The sequence below is a fragment of the Sylvia atricapilla genome, chromosome 29 (assembly GCF_009819655.1).
Source record: "Sylvia atricapilla isolate bSylAtr1 chromosome 29, bSylAtr1.pri, whole genome shotgun sequence".
NCBI classification, from domain to species: Eukaryota; Metazoa; Chordata; class Aves; order Passeriformes; family Sylviidae; genus Sylvia; species Sylvia atricapilla.
This window is the reverse complement of record NC_089168.1, coordinates 507,340-525,056: the sequence shown is the minus strand read 5'-3', so window position 1 is coordinate 525,056 and position 17,717 is coordinate 507,340. Positions and strand designations below refer to the sequence as shown.

The 17,717-nt window shown below is 65.2% G+C and overlaps 4 protein-coding genes across 8 annotated transcripts in view; 1 reads left to right on the top strand and 3 right to left on the bottom strand.

Moving 5' to 3' along the window:
- Window positions 1–1,498: 1,498 nt before the first annotated feature.
- WNT1 (Wnt family member 1) lies at window positions 1,499–3,582 on the top strand. The gene is made up of 4 exons (XM_066337632.1): window positions 1,499–1,816; window positions 2,085–2,338; window positions 2,522–2,787; window positions 3,094–3,582. Exons 1-4 carry the CDS (start codon window positions 1,716–1,718, stop codon window positions 3,580–3,582), a joined length of 1,110 nt encoding a protein of 369 aa, XP_066193729.1. The 5' UTR covers window positions 1,499–1,715.
- A 5,711-nt stretch (window positions 3,583–9,293) lies between these two features.
- DDN (dendrin) lies at window positions 9,294–11,302 on the bottom strand. Its single transcript, XM_066337624.1, has 2 exons — window positions 10,548–11,302; window positions 9,294–10,468 (listed from the first exon to the last, which is right to left on the bottom strand). Exons 1-2 carry the CDS (start codon window positions 10,715–10,717, stop codon window positions 9,439–9,441), a joined length of 1,200 nt encoding a protein of 399 aa, XP_066193721.1. The 5' UTR covers window positions 10,718–11,302; the 3' UTR covers window positions 9,294–9,438.
- Window positions 11,303–11,664: 362 nt separating this feature from the next.
- PRKAG1 (protein kinase AMP-activated non-catalytic subunit gamma 1) lies at window positions 11,665–14,869 on the bottom strand. 4 transcript variants are annotated; one of them, XM_066337629.1, is made up of 11 exons: window positions 14,794–14,869; window positions 14,251–14,354; window positions 14,095–14,176; window positions 13,961–14,019; window positions 13,816–13,861; window positions 13,664–13,718; window positions 13,452–13,578; window positions 12,718–12,883; window positions 12,552–12,589; window positions 12,305–12,451; window positions 11,665–12,218 (listed from the first exon to the last, which is right to left on the bottom strand). In XM_066337629.1, the coding sequence occupies exons 2-11, from the start codon at window positions 14,320–14,322 to the stop codon at window positions 12,120–12,122; spliced, it is 891 nt and encodes a 296-aa protein (XP_066193726.1). In that variant the 5' UTR covers window positions 14,323–14,354; window positions 14,794–14,869; the 3' UTR covers window positions 11,665–12,119. The 4 variants fall into 4 exon arrangements, with proteins under 4 accessions (XP_066193726.1, XP_066193723.1, XP_066193724.1 ...); XM_066337626.1 differs by lacking the exon at window positions 14,251–14,354; XM_066337627.1 differs by lacking the exon at window positions 14,251–14,354 and having other exon boundaries at window positions 14,095–14,250; window positions 14,794–14,855.
- Window positions 14,870–15,710: 841 nt separating this feature from the next.
- Window positions 15,711–17,717, bottom strand: part of KMT2D (lysine methyltransferase 2D) — a 28,311-nt gene continuing 26,304 nt past the window's right edge. For both annotated transcript variants that reach the window (XM_066337621.1, XM_066337622.1), the window contains one exon: window positions 15,711–17,657. In XM_066337621.1, the coding sequence (XP_066193718.1) occupies window positions 17,565–17,657 (93 nt within the window). In that variant the 3' untranslated portion in view covers window positions 15,711–17,564. The remainder of the gene's footprint in view (window positions 17,658–17,717) is intronic.

Genomic DNA, 17,717 nt, shown 5'->3' with positions numbered 1-17,717 from the left:
CTGGTGAGCGGCGGCCCCGGGCCGTGACGGGCGAGCGGGGCTAATCCGGCCCCGCATGACTGGTCCGGGGAAACCGCGGCGGGGGGATTACCCCCCCCGGTTCCCGCCCCAACGGGGGGCTCAGCTCAGGCCCCCCGGCCCGTCGGGCCCCGCGCTGGGGACTTCACACCCACCCACAATCGGCCCGGGTGGGGGATGATATGGACAGGCTTGTCCCAGCCGAGACCGGGCCAGCACCAGCCCTCCGAGCCGGTGTTTTGGCCGTGGGCACGTCAGGCCGCTCCCCGCCAGCGTCCGGGATCCCCCTGCCCTTCCTTCTGTGCCCCATCCCTCAATCCCTCCACCCATCGCTCCATCCCTACCTGTGACACCTGGTACCGGCCCAGACTGGGCGCTCCGGGGCCGCGGGAGCCGTGCGGGGCCGTGCCGCGCCCACGCGGGTTGTAGACACCGTGGGTGTCCACGGGCACGTTCACGGGGGTCCGAGGTGCCGCCGGGACAGCCCGGGACAGCCCGGGACAACCCGGGCTAGAGTGGCTGGAAGAGGCTGTAGCCCCGTCCCGCCGGGCACGGACTAGGACGGGAGAGGCTTCCGTGGGCTCCGACGAAGCCTCGACGGTCCAAGTCCCTGGGGATTGCACGTCGTGTCCCCCGGAAAGCCGGTGGCCCCAGGACGGTGTCCCCGGGCTTTCCCGGGACTGTGGTCCCCGTGCGCCCTGCGCTGTCACGGAACTCTGCCTCCCCCGTGCGCCAGAGATCGTCCCGGGAGATCCCGTCACTCCTGCCCTGCGCAACGCGGGTTGTCCCGGGACATCTCGGGCTCTCTCCCCGTTCCCCGCTCCCTCCGTGCGCCCCGAGCCGTCCGGGGCCGTCCCAGGTTATTCCGGGACCAGCTCCTCCTTGTGCCGGGAGCTGCCGCCGGCCGTGCCAGGCTCCCCCCCGCCGCTGCCGGTGCCTGTAGAACGTGAGTGCGGGACGGCGGGGAAGGCGGGGGACGGCAGCCGGGAGCTCTGGGCACGGGGCCGGGGCGCAGCCACCCGCCGGGCTAATCCGGGCCGTGACGGACAGCCCCGGCGCCGCCGCTCCCGCCGCCCCGTAAGAGATGCCGCAGCTCCGCCGCTCCCCATTGTTAGGGCGAGGACGCGGGGAGGCCCCGCGCGGCGGGACCGGCCCACGGGGACCCTCCGCGCCGCCCCTATAAGAGGGAAGGGGCTGGAAGATGCTCCCGGGTGCTGAGCGCCGTGCACCCGCCGCGCCGAGCCGAGTCCAGCCGTGCCGGCTCCCCGGGGAGCTGTCGGTCCCGACCACCGCCACCGGCTACCGGGCAAGGACCGCCGAGAACCAGCACCGGTACCGACGCCGGGTAGGGCGCACAGAGTGCCGAGCACCGGGCACAGAGCATCGGGTCCCCAGCACCGGCACCGCGAACGGAGCGCCCGACGCGGCGCTCCAGGACCCGGTCAGTGTGCGCTGGGCACCGCACCCCCGACGCCGCGCCCCGGCCACCGGCTGCAGCCCGGTGGCGGTGGCGGTGCCGGCCCGCCCGCCCGCCCGGCGCTCCCCGCGTCCCCCCGCGGCCGTCCTCATCTCGGAGCCGCCCCGCGCGTCCGGAAACACGCGTGGATGTAGCGGCCGGGCCGGGGGCTCTGCGGCACCATAAATACCGGGACGGCCGCTCGCCCGCGCACTCTGCCGGGGCTCCCGGGGCCGGAGCCATGCGCGCCGCCGCGCTGGGGCTGGCGCTCCGGGCACTCTGGGCTCTGGCCCTCTCCTCCCTCTCCAACACGCTGGCAGTGAACAACAGCGGGCGGTGGTGGTGAGTCGGACGGCACCGGCACCGGTACCGGCAGCGGGGTGGTGAGGCGGGAGGGCGGGGCTGGCACAGGCACAGCAGAGACTGCCCTGTACTCAGGGATGGGGCACGTGGGGGGACACAGGGCTGCGACCCCCGTCTGGGATCCCTAAAGGGGCACCAGGGAGGAAGATGCTCCGGTCACATCGAGGAGCCTGCAGGGAGGGTTGAGGTGAGGTGGGAGGCGCTGGGAACCCCCTGCTAGTGGTCACCATCCCCACCTGTGCCACAGGGGCATCATCAACGTGGCCTCGTCCACCAACCTGCTGACAGACTCCAAGAACGTGCAGCTGGTGCTGGACCCCAGCCTGCAGCTGCTGAGCCGAAAGCAGCGCAAGCTGATCCGGCAGAACCCCGGCATCCTGCACAGCGTCAGCTCTGGCCTCCAGACAGCCATCAAGGAGTGCAAGTGGCAGTTCCGCAACCGCCGCTGGAACTGTCCCACCTCCCAGGGCCCCAACATCTTCGGCAAAATCGTCAACAGGGGTGAGGCTGGGGGTCAGCACAGGGATCCCCAGACCTCCTCTATACACCCCCAAGTTGGGATGCTCATCAAAGCGCCCCTGGTATCATGGGACATCACCAGCCCATAGTGATGGAGGGTTGGAGGTGCTGGTGGGTACCCCCTCCCCATCCCGGCAGCATCCTGAGGCCCTGCTCCCTCCACAGGCTGCCGGGAGACAGCGTTCATCTTTGCCATCACCAGTGCCGGCGTGACACACTCAGTGGCCCGGTCATGCTCGGAGGGGTCCATCGAGTCCTGCACCTGTGACTACCGGCGTCGTGGCCCTGGGGGGCCTGACTGGCACTGGGGGGGCTGCAGTGACAACATCGACTTCGGTCGCCTCTTTGGGAGGGAGTTTGTAGACTCCAGTGAGAAGGGCCGAGACCTGCGTTTCCTCATGAACCTGCACAACAACGAGGCCGGACGCATGGTGAGGGCACCGGGGGCTTGGTGAGGGCACCGGGGGCTTGGTGAGGGCACCGGGGGAATGGTGAGGGCACTGGGGGCTGTGGGCAGCACTGGGGTGGGCACGGAGATGAGCATTGGCCACCAAGATCTTCAGCCTGTTCCCACGTGTGTGTTGGGAACAGTTGGAGATGGGGTTTTGCACTTGTCTTTGGGACAAGCGATGTCTAAGGCTGATGTGACGCTGCAGAAATGAGGGGCGTAGGAGCACGGTGGTGCCCAGGGTGGTGCCAGGCTGCTCACAAGGCCCCAAATTCCCCCTTCCTTCCAGACGGTCTTCTCGGAGATGCGCCAGGAGTGCAAGTGCCACGGCATGTCAGGCTCCTGCACCGTCCGCACCTGCTGGATGCGGCTGCCCACCTTCCGTGCCGTGGGCGACGTCCTGAAGGATCGCTTTGACGGCGCTTCCCGCGTCATCTACGGCAACAAGGGCAGCAACCGGGCGTCGCGGGTGGAGCTGCATCACTTGGAGCCCGAGAACCCGGCCCACAAGCCGCCGTCGCCCCACGACCTCGTCTACTTCGAGAAATCCCCCAATTTCTGCACCTACAGCGGCAAGACGGGCACAGCAGGCACAGCTGGGAGGTTCTGCAACAGCTCGTCGCCGGGGCTGGACGGGTGTGAGCTGCTGTGCTGCGGGCGTGGGTACCGCACGCGCACCCAGCGCGTCACCGAGCGCTGCAACTGCACCTTCCATTGGTGCTGTCACGTCAGCTGCCTCAACTGCACCAACACCCAGGTGCTGCACGAGTGCCTGTGACCTGCCCTGGGACCACCCTCCCCAGCCCCGGACCGGAGGGGGTCTGCGCCACCCACCCCCCATGACGGGTACCCGGCTGGATTGAAGGCACCCATGGGTGGGGGGTTGGATGTGTCCTAGAGACACCCATCCCGCCACGCACGCACCTTCTCAGCCACCCCCCCGGCTCCACGGGGTCCCTTCTTGCTGTAAATAAAATATTTATTGGGGACAGTTTGGTGCCGCCACCCCTGCCCTGCTTCACTGGCCCCAGGCACTGTTTTTTTATAATTAAAGATAATAATTATTATTAATAATTAATAATAATGATGCTTTGTTACAGGTGTCATTAATAGCCTTTAGAGAAGAATAAAGAATATATTTTTATCAGTCCTGCCCTGATTCGTGTCTGAGGGGCTGGGGGAAGGAGGGGATGAGCTACGGGGGGGACACCAATGTATCCCAAACTGTGGGATGTGCCACCCATGTCCATCTGTCCATCCATCACTTCTCCATCCCCTCACTTCTCCATTCCACGTCCATCAGCCCCTTCGGCTGCTGTCTGTCCATCGTCCTCCTCCTTCCCTCTGCTCTCTGCCATCCCCTCCCCGCAGACCCCCTTCTTTCTCCCGCTGTGCCCGTCTCCATCCCAGCCATTCCTGCCGCCGCTCCCGGCCGGGACGTCCGTCCCCACGGCTGCGGCGCCCATCACCATGGCACCTTGACTGCAACATCTCCGATGCTGGAATTTGCCGGGGCGGTGGGGCTGGTGCCGCCGAGGCCGGGCGTTGCGAGCGGCCCCGGGAGGTACAAGACGACAGACAGGGAATGAGCATCGTCCATCACCGCTCCCGGCCGGGGCTGACGGCTCCCCTTGGCTCCGGGGGAAAGGCAGGGCCGGGGAGGGCACTGGGGTTACCGGGGCAGGGGCCAGAGGGGACAGAGATGGCCACCGGCCCCACAAACAGCCCCACATCCATGCGTGAGGTCTGACCACAATAAGAGAGAGGCTGTGGCAAAGGTGGGGTGCAGCTCTGTGGTTGGCAGGTGCTCTGCTGGCGTGGCTATCCTTCTGGGATGGGCATCTCTCGGGGATAGGCTCCCTTCTGGATGGGCATCCTTCTGGAATGAGCATCCCATCAGAATGGGCATCCTTTCGGGACAGTCCTCCCACTGGCGTGGGCACCCCACTGGGATGGGAATTTAACATTCAGGACATGCCCTGAGATGGGTTTTTTCCCTGGAATAAGCATCCCAAAGGGGTGGGCATATCCCCAGAATGGGCGTCCTCGGGAAAGACATCCTTCCGGGACAGGTATCCCACAGCGATGGGTTTCCCACCGAGGTGGGGATCCCCCTGTGATGGGCACCCCTGGGTGTTCCATACATCTCCCTGCACCTTCACACTGGGAGACATCAAAACCTCCCTCTCTGTGCCCAGGGGACCCCCAACCCGGTGCTCACCTGTCCCAGGGGTCCCACAGCCTGGGCTCCCCCCCGGAGCCGGGAACCTCTCGGGGCCCCTGAGGCTCTGCCGCATCAAAGGCTGCGGGATGACGCTGCCACCACCCGAAATATCCCGCGGAGCCGATAGTGGAAAAGTTGATGTTTAGACTCAGAGGAGGGGGGGAAAAACACCCTGGGGGCCCCCGCTGCCTGCGCCAAGGTCAAAACACAGCCCAGCGTGGAGAATAAAATACCAAAACGCAAGGAAAACGCCTGGAAAGGAACACAGCCCGAAATAACCCTCCGAGCATCTCCCGCCTGCCGGGTTATCTGCCTGCTAAATTCTGCTCCTGCTTCAGCATGAAAATAGCCTGTTTTCCTGCGGTAGGAGTCAGGAATATAGATAATGACATTCTTATAAGTCACCTCTGTTACTCAGCTTTTCCTGAGTGTCCTGCTGGGCACCTTGGGCAGCCGCGACCCCTGGGTGGGCAGGGGCACCCTGGGCACAGACCTCCCTGGCTTGGACAAATATTCCTGGGTGCTGGAAATAGCTGCTGTGGGCCAGCTCCGGGCCAGGGCCAGCAATAGGGACAGGGAGAGGGCGGTCCCGTCCTGCACCAGCCTGTCACATCTGGGAAGCCGGGTAACAGCTGGATGGTGGCCATGAGCTGGGCCTGATGAGGGCTGGGACAGCCCTGTTCAGGGATGGGGTGCAGGGGAGTTCTGCCAGGGGGTGTGGGACAGAGAGACAGGATGATACACAGAGCTGCAGGACAGAGGGACAGGGGTGCTTCCAGGACAGAGATGTGTCATTCCCAGAAATGTGGGACACTGGGACAGGACAGTATCCAGAGGTGTGGGACACTGCGACAGGACAGTGCCCAGTGGTGCCAGACAGAGGGACAGAGCCATGCCCAGGGGTGCAGGACAGTGGGATGGTGACATTCCCCTAACTGCAGGATAGAAAGACAGGACAGTGCCCGAAGTTTCTGGACGGAGGCACAGGATGGCACAGAGAGATGCAGCCATCCCCCTAGAGGGATGGGGATGTGGGACAGAGGGATGGTGTCATTCCCAGAATCTAGACAGAGGCACAGGACAGTGCCCAGAGGTGCGGGACAGAGGAATTGTGTCATTCTCAGAGGTGCAGAACAGGACAGGACAGTGCCTAGAAGTGTGTGGCAGGAGGAGTGTGACATTCCCAGAAACGCAGGACAGAAAGACAGGACAGTACCCAGAGGTGCAGGACAGACAGCCAGAGCTGTGCCCAGCTGCCCAGATCCTCAGGTGGCCCCATTCCACCTGCGGGACCGTCCCCATCCCATCCCCTGTCACCATCGCCAGCGGCACAGCTCCGTCCCGGCTCCCCTCGCCTCCGGTCGATGCGGACCCACGGCCCGCCAGCTCCCGGCTTGTCCGGCCGCCCCCTCCCATCCGCCGCATTCCTCCGGCGCGGGGCCAACGCGCCCAGCAACGGTGGCAGCGCCGGCCTCTAATCCCCGGGCATGCCAGCCCCGGGGGGACCGTCGCCGTCACCCACTCCCTGATAGGTGACCAATGCCCGAGACGAACAATTAGGGACAAAGCGGAGCCGCCGGGGGCTAACGCCGGCCTTCACGGGTGCCTTGTGCGGCATTCGGCGGGTTTAATGAATTGTCCATCAATCCTTTCAGCTCCGCTCGCCCGGGCTGGATTAATCTGAGAAGCCGCAGTGGGGAAGGAGCCGCTAAGCCTGTATTTATTACTCTGCCATTGTAACTAATTGAGGTAATTATCTGTGACTCCAACCCCGCGCAACAATGCCGCATTCACTGGACCCTTCCCACCGGCTCCTCGCGCGGCCTGGGAGAGCCGGCACCGCGGGCAGGACCACGGGGACACGGTGGGGACGGTGGGATGTGGATGGTCAGGAACGTGGCGTGGCTTGGCACCGCGTGTAACCGGCTGACACCGCGCTGTGGGGACACGGACAGTGCTGCTGGCACACGTGGGTCGTGGCGCGGCCAGTGCCAGCTGCACGGCTCTGCAGGGATGCTGCCAACACCAGCACACACATGGACACAAATCTCTGGGGACACCACTGTCACCAGCGACACACGAAGGTCACAGCTCTCTGGGGACACCGCCAGCATTGGCACATACATGGACATGGCTCCTTTGGGACGTTGCCAACATCAGTGACACATGAGACTCGCGGCTCTCTGGGGACGCCAGTGACACAGGTCGCGACTGTCTGGGGACAGCACCAGCATCGGCAAATACATGGGTACAGGTGTCTGGCGACATCACTGTTACAAGTGACACACAAGGGTGGTGGCTCTCAAACACCATCAGCACGCATGACACATGTGGGTCACGGCTCTCTGGGATCACAGCCAGAGTTGGCACATCCACGGACGCAGCCCTCTGGGGACACCACCGTCACCAGTGACACACGAGGGTCACAGCTCCCTGGGGACAGCGCCAGCCCCAGTGACACACAGACAGCACCGGCAGGGATGTCACACGTGGCTGACGGTTCTTTGGGGACACCGGTACCGTTCTCCCCACCGCTCCCGGGGCAGGCAGGACCCCCGGTGCCCCCCGGTGCGATCGGTCACCGGCTGCGCGGCGACATCTGGCGGCCACAGGCGACAACCTGTCCCTGTCCGGAGGCTCCGGTACCGGGCAGGACCCCCCGGTCCCACACCTTGGGACCCCCGTGGGCTGAGCCCCCCGGCCCCGGGGGGACCCCAGGCTGCGGCGAGTTTCGGGGGCCGGCGGGTGTCCCGGGGGTGCCGGGGGAAGGCGCTGGCGCCGGCGCAGCCCGAATTAGAAGATGATTTTCCCGGCGGGGAGCGGGTTTGGGCAGGAGCTGATCCCACGGGAAGGGCCGCGCCGCTGCCCCCGCGTCTGGGACACCCCGCGCCACGCCGGGCACCGCGCCGAGGCATGACGTGCTGTGCTGGGCTGTGCCAGGCTGTGCTGAGCCATGCCAGCCTATACCAGCCTGTGCCAAGCCGTGCCAAGTCGCAAAGAGCTGTTCTGGGCTGTTCTGGGCTTTGTGAAGTTGCGGTGGCCGTTCCGTGCTGTGTTGTGCCAAGCTGAGCCATGCCAGGCTGGATCAGGCTGTGCTAAGGTGTGTCAAGTTGTGCCCAGCTGCGGTGAGCTCTGCCAAACAGACTGTGCAGAGTGTTCTGGGCTTTACCGAGCCGTGCCGAGCCGTGCCGGGCTGTGCCAGCTGGTATCAGGCTGTGCCAAGCTCTGCCAGGCTGCACTGAGCTGTTCTGGGCTTTGCTGAGCTGTCCCTTGCCATGCGAAACCATGCCAAGGCTGTTGAGTTGTGCCTGGCTCTTCCAGGCTTTGCCAAGCCGTGCCAGGCTGCTGTGCCAAGCTGACCCGTGCCAAGCTGTGCCAAGATATGCCGGATCATACCAAGCCGTGTTCCAAACTGTGCCAGGCTGTGGCAGACGGCACCGTGCCAATCTGTGACATGGCACATGGATCATACCACACCTTACCAACTATCCCATGCCATGCCATGCCATGCCATGCCATGCCATGCCATGCCATGCCATGCCATGCCATGTGCCACCATTCCAGGTGCAGCACCACGGCTGTGCCAAGGTGGGCTGCAGTTGCCGTTGTGGCTCAGGTCAGACCCAGATGTGGGATTTCAATGCCATCCTGGCCACGTGCCAGGACAGGGGACACATGGGGTGACGTGGCCCTGGGGGTGCCCCCCCAGCCTACAGGGTGGCCTTGCTGCGGCAGCTGCCCCGTGCCGTGACCTCCGGGCCGGTGTCACCGGGATAATGACAGGGTCGCGCAGGGGGGCGGGGGAGGAGCCGGTTTTAAATAACGTGCAAATTGGACACGATATTTGTGCGGTTTCCTGGGGCCGCGGGGATCCTCCCCCCCCCGCAGCGTGACTAAGAGGTGGCGGCTGTTTGGGGGGGGACAGTTCCCCCCGGGTGAGTCACTCGGGGTCCCCCCCCGGCCGTGACGTGGGGCCGGTGGCCGAGGGCCAGACCTGCTGCGCTCACCTACTCATTATGGGGGATACGGGGGGAGCTGGCACATCCCACCCGGGTTGTGACGCACTGTGGTGGCCGCCAGGACACCCGGGACCTCCGACTGACCCCGGCACCATAACGGTGGAGGGGTCCGGACACCGGGAGTGTCATGGGGGCGTGCCCAGACATCTCTGTCCTTGCTGGAGGCCACAGAGAGGCCGGAGGGGGTGATGCCCCCCCAGACCTCAAAAAAACCCCAAAAAAACCACCAGAGGCAGAGGCAGCACACCAAGATCCCGGAGCTTTTATTGGGGTCAGCTCGTGAGTCCAGTCCTGAGCCCCGCCCCCGAGACCACCCTCCAAACCCCGCCCCCGAGAACCACACCCCGGCAAGCCCCGCCCCCGAGAACCACACCCCGGTAAGCCCCACCTCTCAGGCGGGGGTGGGGCTGGCGCGGCCTGGCGGGGCCCCGGCGCTCTCCAGGCTGCTGCTGCTGCTGCTGTAGGCGCGGGGGTCCCGGCAGAGGCGCTGCCGAGAGCCCCCCACGCTCCCCTCGGCATCCGAGTCCGAGTCGGGCGCCGTGTGCCGCCGGATGCGGGACACGGCCTCGCGCAGCGCCTGGGCGTACAGCACCGGCCGCCGCGGCGGGGGCAGCCCGCGGACACCCCGGCAGCCGCCCGGGCTCTGCCACGGACTGCGGGGGCCGCCCGAGGGCTCCCGGGGCGGCGAGGGAGCAGCAGAGGAGGGGCTGACAGCCCCACGGGGCACGGAGGGGCTGCGAGGAGGAGTATCAGGCCCCAGGGAGCCCCTGGCATAGCGGACCTGCTGTCGCTGTGGAGGTGGCACGTACTGGGCGCGGACGACCACACGGGTGGCGTCGATGAGGACATGTCCCCCCGTCCCCCGCCGTCCTCTCCCGCGTCCCGGCGCTCGCTCTCGGCCGGCTGCTGCCCGTGGCAGCGTCTGGCACTGCCGGGGGCTGCCGGGCCCTCCTGGGGACGCCGGCGTCCCACGGGGCCACCGGTGCTTGGCCTCGGTGGCCGCCCGGGGCAGCGTGTGGCTCCAGCCGCCCGGCACAGCCCCGCGGGCCCGAGGAGCGGCCGGGGGGCTGCGGGGTCCCCGCAGGGGGCGGAGCTGCAGGGTGCGGTGGGGACCGTCATAGGCGGGGGGAGAGATGTAAGGGGGGGGTCCCCCACGGCGGGCGTGGGCTGCCTGCACCCGCTGCATGTGCACCTCGTAGGTGGGGGGGCCCAGCTTGTCGCCCGACACCGGGGGCCGAGGCGCAGGCACAGGGTGTCCCCCCCAGGGTCCGCTGCCCCCTGTCCCCTCAAGCTGTCGCGGGGGGCAGGGGGTGGGGGGCACCCGGGACCGGGTGGTGAAGTCCTGCAGGCGGCAAGGGGGGTTGGAAGGCACCGGGGGCCAAGGGGGGGCCAGCTCGGCCACAAAGCGCTTCTCCAGGTACCTGCAAGACAGAGACGGGGAGTGAGGGGAGTGAGGGACGGGGAGCAGGGCGGACCCCCCACCCCGCTGTCCCCACTCACGCGTACTCCCCGGCGATGCGGCGGTAGGTCCAGGGCGGCTCGGGCCAGCACCCCGCAGCCATGCCGGTCCCCGGGCTGCAACACGCCACCGTGTCGATCTCCACCAGCACCAGCTTGGTCCGCTCGCAGATCCGCAGGCGCCCCGCACCCCGCTCCGGACCCCCCAGCATGGCCCCGCCGGAGAGGGGGGTCCGTGCCGCGGGGGGCTCACCGGAGCCTCGGCGGAGCCACGCGCCTGCTCCCACGCACCCACCTGCCGCACGCGTGCCCCCCGGGGACCCCGTGTCCCGCCCGGTGCCACCTCGGGCCACGCTGACCCCCGGGCGGCCGGGAGACCGGCGCACCGCGGGGACCCCACCGGCCGTCCCAGGGGTGTCGTGTCGCGTGCGCGTGTTTGTGTGTCCCCCCCCCCGCGGGATCCCTTCCCCCCCTGCGACAAGCAGGCGATGGCGGGTTTGGCACCAAGCGCTGCAGCCCACGCGGGCTCCGAGCGGAGCTTAGCAACCCTCCGGCGGCGGCATGGCAACCGGCACGGCCCCCACCACGAGTCCCGCGGGCCCCCCGGTACCTGGCCGGCGCTCACCTCGCTCCGCGGCCTCTGCCGGAGCCCGGCACTGGCACGGACAGGGGCCCGGGCCCGGCCGTCCCTCCCAGCCAGGAATGTGCCTTGCTCAGCACGGCCAGGCCTTGCGCCTCCCCTGTGGACACCGGCTGCAAACCCCGGTGTCCCAGCTGTCTGCGACCTCCGCCTGCCCCCCACGGGACCCTAACATCCAGCTCCCCCCTCAAGCTCCCCCAGACTCCCCCCGCTCACCGTGGTGCCCACCAGAGGGTCCCCATGTCCCGCCAGGTCCCTGTCTCTGTCCCATCCCCAATCCTGGCCTTTGAGAAAAGCCACAGGCGGAACAAACAGGGATTTAGGGTCTGGGCGAGCTCAGCAGATTCCCCCTTCCCACGGGGGGGCCACATCCCCTCCCCACACACCCCGGCCCCACACACCCCGGCCCCACACACCCCGGCCCCACACACCCCGGCCCCACACACCCTGGCCCCACACACCCCGGCCCCACACACGCCCTCCCTGGCCAGTGCCCCTGTGCCCCACACCGAGCCAGGGTGGTGCCAGGTCTGTGTTTATTCGTGGTTTCTCTTCACACACCAAGCGGTGGCGGGTGTGGGCACAGCCCCGGGGGTGGGGGGGGGGGTCCCCGGGTCGGGTGGAGCTGAGTGGATTTCACCAAACCCAGGGAGAGGGCGCAGGGTGACAGGGACGAGAATCCACACAGGAACAGCCCTGGCATGGACATGAGTGACCCTGGCCCGGCAGCCCAGGGGGGTCGAGGCTGCCCCCATCGTCCCACGTGGCTTTGGAGTGTAGGGCACGGCGGGGGGGCTGCGGACTCCCCCCACCCAGGGGAGGGCAGCGGGGACTGCCCCAGGGCTGGGAGTTATTGCTGGATGCTGCTGGTGAGTGGGGGCATACCCCGAGTGTCCCCACCAGCCCGGGGGGGCACAGTGTTGCAGGAGAAGAGAGTAGGGGGCTTGGGAGGACTGAATCCCCCTCCCACTGCCTCAGGGGCCCTGCGGCAGGACCAGGGCTTGCAGGATGTCCGAGAGGGAGATGATCCCTTTAACCACATCGCTCTCATCCACCACCACCAGCCGGTGGACCTGGGGAGGGGGGACACAGGGAGGGGCTGAGGGGGTGTAGGGACCCCAGCCCCCCCTCACGACCCCTGGCACCCCGGGACAGTTACCTCAGCCTCAACCAGGCGGTTGATGATGGTTTCCAGCGTCTCATGCTTGTAGCACTTGAGGACGCCCTCGAAGTAGTGGGAGCGGTGCTGCAGCGCCCGTGTCACCGTCACGTCCAGGTTGTTGTAGGTCTTCTCAGCTGCCAGGTTCTGGGGCAGGGACAAGCATTGGGGACACAACTGGGATTAGGAGACCCTCACCACCCCACAGAATCCCTCCAGCCCAGGATTTTACCCCAACAGTACTCACAATAACATCGAATTTGGAGTAGATGTCCACCACCCGCCCTGAGGAGAGAAGGGAGCAGCTCGGCCAAGCCCCCGGTGCTCCGGAGGGGACACAGCCCCCAAGGAGGGGACACAGCCTCCAAGGAGGTGACATGGGACAGCGAGAGTGAGGACAAGGACATCCTTACCCGAGTCATCCACCACAGGCAGGGCGGAGACGCGGTGCTGCACGAAAATGCCCAGGGCCACGTAGATGGGGGTGCTGGTGCCAACCACGGCGATGTTGCTGTAGGTGCCAATCTGCAGCTCCTCCAACGTCCGCGACATGAACTCGGGCTTGGGGACCTCTGCAATCTGTGGGGGACAGTGAGGGGACAGTGCTGAGCTGGGGGTCCTGCAGGTGAAAGCACAGAGCTGAGCTGCAGAGGCAGGGAGGGTCCACACAGTGTCCTGGGGGTCCTCTGGCACTGCACTGTGTGGTGAGATACCAGAGCTGTGCCCACCCAGAGCTGGTGGTACCCGGTTTGCAGGTCTCTGGCACAGCCCAGGATGGGAGGCTCAGTGACCCCTGATGTAGCCTGGGCCAAGGGTTCTGGGGCAGCTTTTGGCACAGCCTGAGATGGGGGTCTCCGGGCAGTCCCTGGCACAGCCTGGGCTGGTACTTGGTACAGTCTGGACTGGGAGTCCCAGAGTAGTACCCAGCTCAGGAACCTGGCACAGCCCAGGATGGGGGTCCTGGGGCAAACTGTGGCACAGCCTGGGCCAAGAGTCTCAGGGTGGCCCCTGGTACAGCCCAGAGTGAAAGTCCTGGGGTAATACCTGGAACAAGTACCGGGCATAGCCCAGGCTGAGGGTCTCAGTATGGCCCCTGGCACAGCCCAAGCAGAGGGTCCCCCACCATCATCAAGGGGCAGAGACTTACAAAGAGCTTAAGGAACTTGAGGATGCGTTTGTGGGTGAGGATGTAGAGCGTGTTCCCCGAGTCGGGGTCGATGACGGGCAGGCGATGGATCTTGTTCCGGATCAGGGAGGAGACGGCGTCAAACAGGCTGTGGGGGGGAAGGGAGGGGGGATTTGGGGTGTTCCTGGCAGTGCCATCACCAGCTGTGCCCCCCTCCCTGTCCCCCGGGGTACCTGGCATTGGGGGAAATGCAGACCAGGGGCTTGAAGGAGTCTTGCAGATAAACCTCTGTGGGGAGAGGGGGGTGTGAGGTGATGGGTGGCTGGGGAAAAGCACTGGGGGGCTCTGGGCATGTCGGGAGGCAGCCAGCAGTGACTCCTCTCACCTCTCCATGTCTCTATTTTATGTTCCTCCAGCTCATAGATCTGCACCTGTGAGGAGGAGGAGGAGGAGAAACCCGGATCACCCACCCAGGGTCAGGTGGGGCAGACAGAGCCCGACCTGTGCCTCTGGTAGACTTTGGCCCTCACCATGGGTGATTTGTAGTAGCGGTGCAGGATGTTGATGAAGTCGGTGATGGTCAGCATTCCTGGGGGGCAGGCAGGGTGAGGAGGGTCCTGCCAGTTCCCTTCAGCCCCCAGAGACCCCCAGCCCCCTCACTCACCTACAAAACTTTGCTTTTTGCTGTCCCAGAGCGGGGCTGCCCGGACACCGTTGGTGACCAGCGCGAAGAATGCCTTCTTCACCTGCAGGCACGGGGGTCAGGGAGCCCCAAAAGTGCCTCCCCGGCCCCAAAAGTGCCCCCCCGGCCCTGGCACACCTGCAGGGATGTGTCGAAGACGACCAGTTTGGAGCTGGTGGGGATCAGGTCGTAGCAGCGATGGGATTTCATGAAGGCGGTGTAGGCACCCCGGTGAGTGTCCCCTGGGGTGGCAGCGTGAGGGGACACCCCAAAACCTGGAGCAGCCCAAAACCCCCAATCCCAGACACCCCAAATCCTGTGGCGCCCCCAATCCCAGGACACCCCAAAATCCTCTGACGCCCCAAATCCCAGGACACATCAATACCTGGGATACCCCAAATCCCGGGACACTGCAAACCCTCAAATGCCCCAAGTCCCGGTTCACTCCCAATTCCGGGACACCCAGCTCAAAGCTCTGTGACACCCCTAACTCTGGGATATCTTTAATCATGGGACATCCCAAATCCTTCAGTACCCAGCTCAGCGCTCCGGGATACCCCAGACTCCGGCACAGAAACCCCTCATTAGCTGCATCCCTCGGGACACCCAAATCAACGCGTCACCCCCTGTGTCTGGACCCCCCCCGCATGCCGGGACCTCCCAGGCCTCCTTCGGAATCACCTTCCAGCCCCGGGGGGCTCAGCTCCGCCGGGCTCTCGGCGGCCGGGCCCGGGCCGGGGCCGGGCTCAGGGTCGGGATCCTGGGAACAGACAGGAATCGGGTCAGACGCGGCCGCGGTCCCCGGTCCCCGACCCTCCGTGTCCCTTCCCAGCCCCGCCGTCCCTCCCACAACCTCCATGGGTCCCGCTCCGTCCCGAGGCGCCGCTGCCCCGCTTCCGCCCGGCTCTGGCCCCGCGGCCGCCCGGTTCGTGTCCCGCTTCCTCCCGGCTTCCGGCTCCGCTTCCGCCCGGTTCGTGTCCCGCTTCCGCCCGGTTCCCGTCCCGCTTCCGCCCGGTTCCCACTCCGCTTCCGCCCGGTTCCCACTCCGCTTCCGCCCGGTTCGTGCCCCGCTACCGCCCGGTTCTTGGCCCGGTTCTTGTCCCGCTTCCGCCCGGTTCTCGGCCCGGTTCCTGCCCTTTCCGCCCGGTTCTCGGGACCACTCGGGCGCCGTGTCCGCTCTCGGTTCCCCCAGCAGCGCCCCCGCGCCTCACGGCCGCCGGGAGCTCCCGGGTCACGGCGGAAAGGGTTTTTTTGGGGAGAAGGCGTGAGGAGCAGCTGTCACCCGTGTGGGGATCTCCGGGGGTTAGGGACATGAGGGGACACCCCTCGGGATGGCCCAGGGCACGGGGAACATGGACATGGGGACACGGGAAATGAGGAGGGGGGGTTGTGACACACACATGAGGGTCCCCGGGGGCGGGTCACTGATTTTGGGGGTGACAGACCCTGGGGTGGGACAAAGACCTTCCCTGGAGACACCGGGCTGGGGGGACACGTGGGGACACCAAGCACCAGGACTGAAGTGTCCTCATTGAACCCGTTGTCACGGTTTGTCCCATGCCCCCTCCAGACCCTCCCCGAGCAGGGATCAGGCGGCCTCGGCTTCTCACGCGCTTTATTTAAAATAACATCCAGTGGTTCCGGTATTGGTAAAAACGGGATTTCTACACGCCCCGGCCTATGTACAGCTCTGAAAGTTAAATTTCTCGTATATTTTCTGTTAAAACTTTCTCATCCCCCCCACTCGCGCTTTTCCTCTGGTTTTTTTTTTTTTTTAATTTTCTTTTTTTTAAACCTTTTTACCTTAAACCTTTTTTTAATTTTATTTTTCTTGTGTTTTTTTTTTTTTTTCTGTTTGTTTTTTGTAGATTTTTTTTCCTTTTTTTTTTTTTTTTTTTTTTTTCTTTTTTGCAGCTTTGACGAGTTTGCGGAAGCAGCTTTTCAAAGATCGGCCCCGGCCCCTACTGCACCGGGGCGGGGAGGGGGCATCACCCCCGGCAGACCTCCCTCTCCTCCAGGAGCAGGGGGGTCCTTCCCTCCGTCCCCCCGCGCCGTGTTTGTGCGTTAAGAGATCCCGGCGCCCCCCGGGGTCCCTCCCCCGGAGTGGGGAAGGGGCGGGCAGGGACCCCGGGGGGACCGCAGCCAGCGCGGGGGGGGACGGCGGTGTTAATGCCCACTCGCTGCTTCGCTCTCCGAGGCCGCCCCTGCCTGGCAGGAGGTTCCAGAGAGATTTTCCCCCTCCCCACCCCCACCTCGGAGACTGGGTTTAAAACCCCCTCCCCGTTTTTTGCCCCTGCACCCCAAATCTCAGCCCAGCAGAGCACAAAGAGCCACCCCCCCCACCCCTCCCAGCCCAGTCTAGTATATACAATATAAGGTATAAATAGATAAATAACCTTCCCCCTCCAGTGCAGCCCCAGCTGTGAGGGCCAAGGGTGAGTGTGGGGGCTCCACCCAGCCCCTCCAGCCGTGGGGGCCACGTGTGAGAAGGAGGGGACCCCACCCAGCCCCTCCAGCCCCCCACCAGAGCCGGGGGAGTGGGTTTGACCTTCCCCGCCCCAATCCCCACCTCACACCTTGGCGTGTCACACAGCTGGGACCTCCTGAGGGGGGGGGGGACAAGGAGGGGGTGTCCCCGTGTCCCCCCTTCAAGGCGTCCTGAGGAAGGGCCACATCTGAGGAGGGGGACACGGGGAAGCTGCATCCTCTGGAGCCCGAGGGAGAGGGAAAGACCCCCCCTTGGGGGGGTAGGGGGACAGGTTGGGATGGAGGGGGGCTCACATTTAAAAACAACAACAAATAAAAAGAAACAAATCTAACACTTAAAATGAGGTAGGTTTGGGTGCAGAAGCTCCTTGTGTCTGTCGGGGTCTTGGCTGCATCCCGCCGCCGCTCCGGGGTCTCGTCCACACGCACAAACAAAAAGAGATCAAAGGAACCGAGCGAGCTCTGGCCGCCACATGGGCGGGGCAGAGCCCGGATTGTCGAGCTCAAGGAGTCTGTGTTACCTTGGTAATTAGCGAGCAAATATTATTAGTTTCTAAAAAAAAAAAAAAAAAATTAAAAAAAAAAAAAAAAAAAAAAAAAAAACCAAATAAAATAAAATAAAATAATCGTTATATCCAGACCGGCTCCGCACAATCGCTCCGGCCACGTTGGGCCCGGCGCTGCTCCCCCGTGGCTCCCCCACGAGGGAGGCAGGCAGGGGGTGGTGAAGGGGGCATTTCTGAGCCCCCTCACTCCTTTTTTTTTTTTTCTTCCTCGCAGGACGAAGCAAAGAAAACCCTGAGTTGCCAGTTCATCTGTCCGTCCGTCCCGCTCGGGCAGGGCCGGCAGCGCTGCAGCCGCTGCTCTCCCTCAGTGCCCGGCCGCCCCTGGCACCTCCTGCAGCCCTGGGGGGCTCGGCGAGGTCTCTGAGGTGGGGGTGGCAGCCCCCAGCCCCTTTTTCCCAGTTAGTTCATCCACTTCCTGCAATTCCAAGCTCCACAGTGGCAGGGGATCTTGTGCTGATCGTCCTCAAAGTCGAACTGGTAGTCGTAGGTGAGCTGGGAGGGAGAAGGGAGTCACTCAAAGCACGGAGCTCAGCCCTGCCACCTCTACCCGCC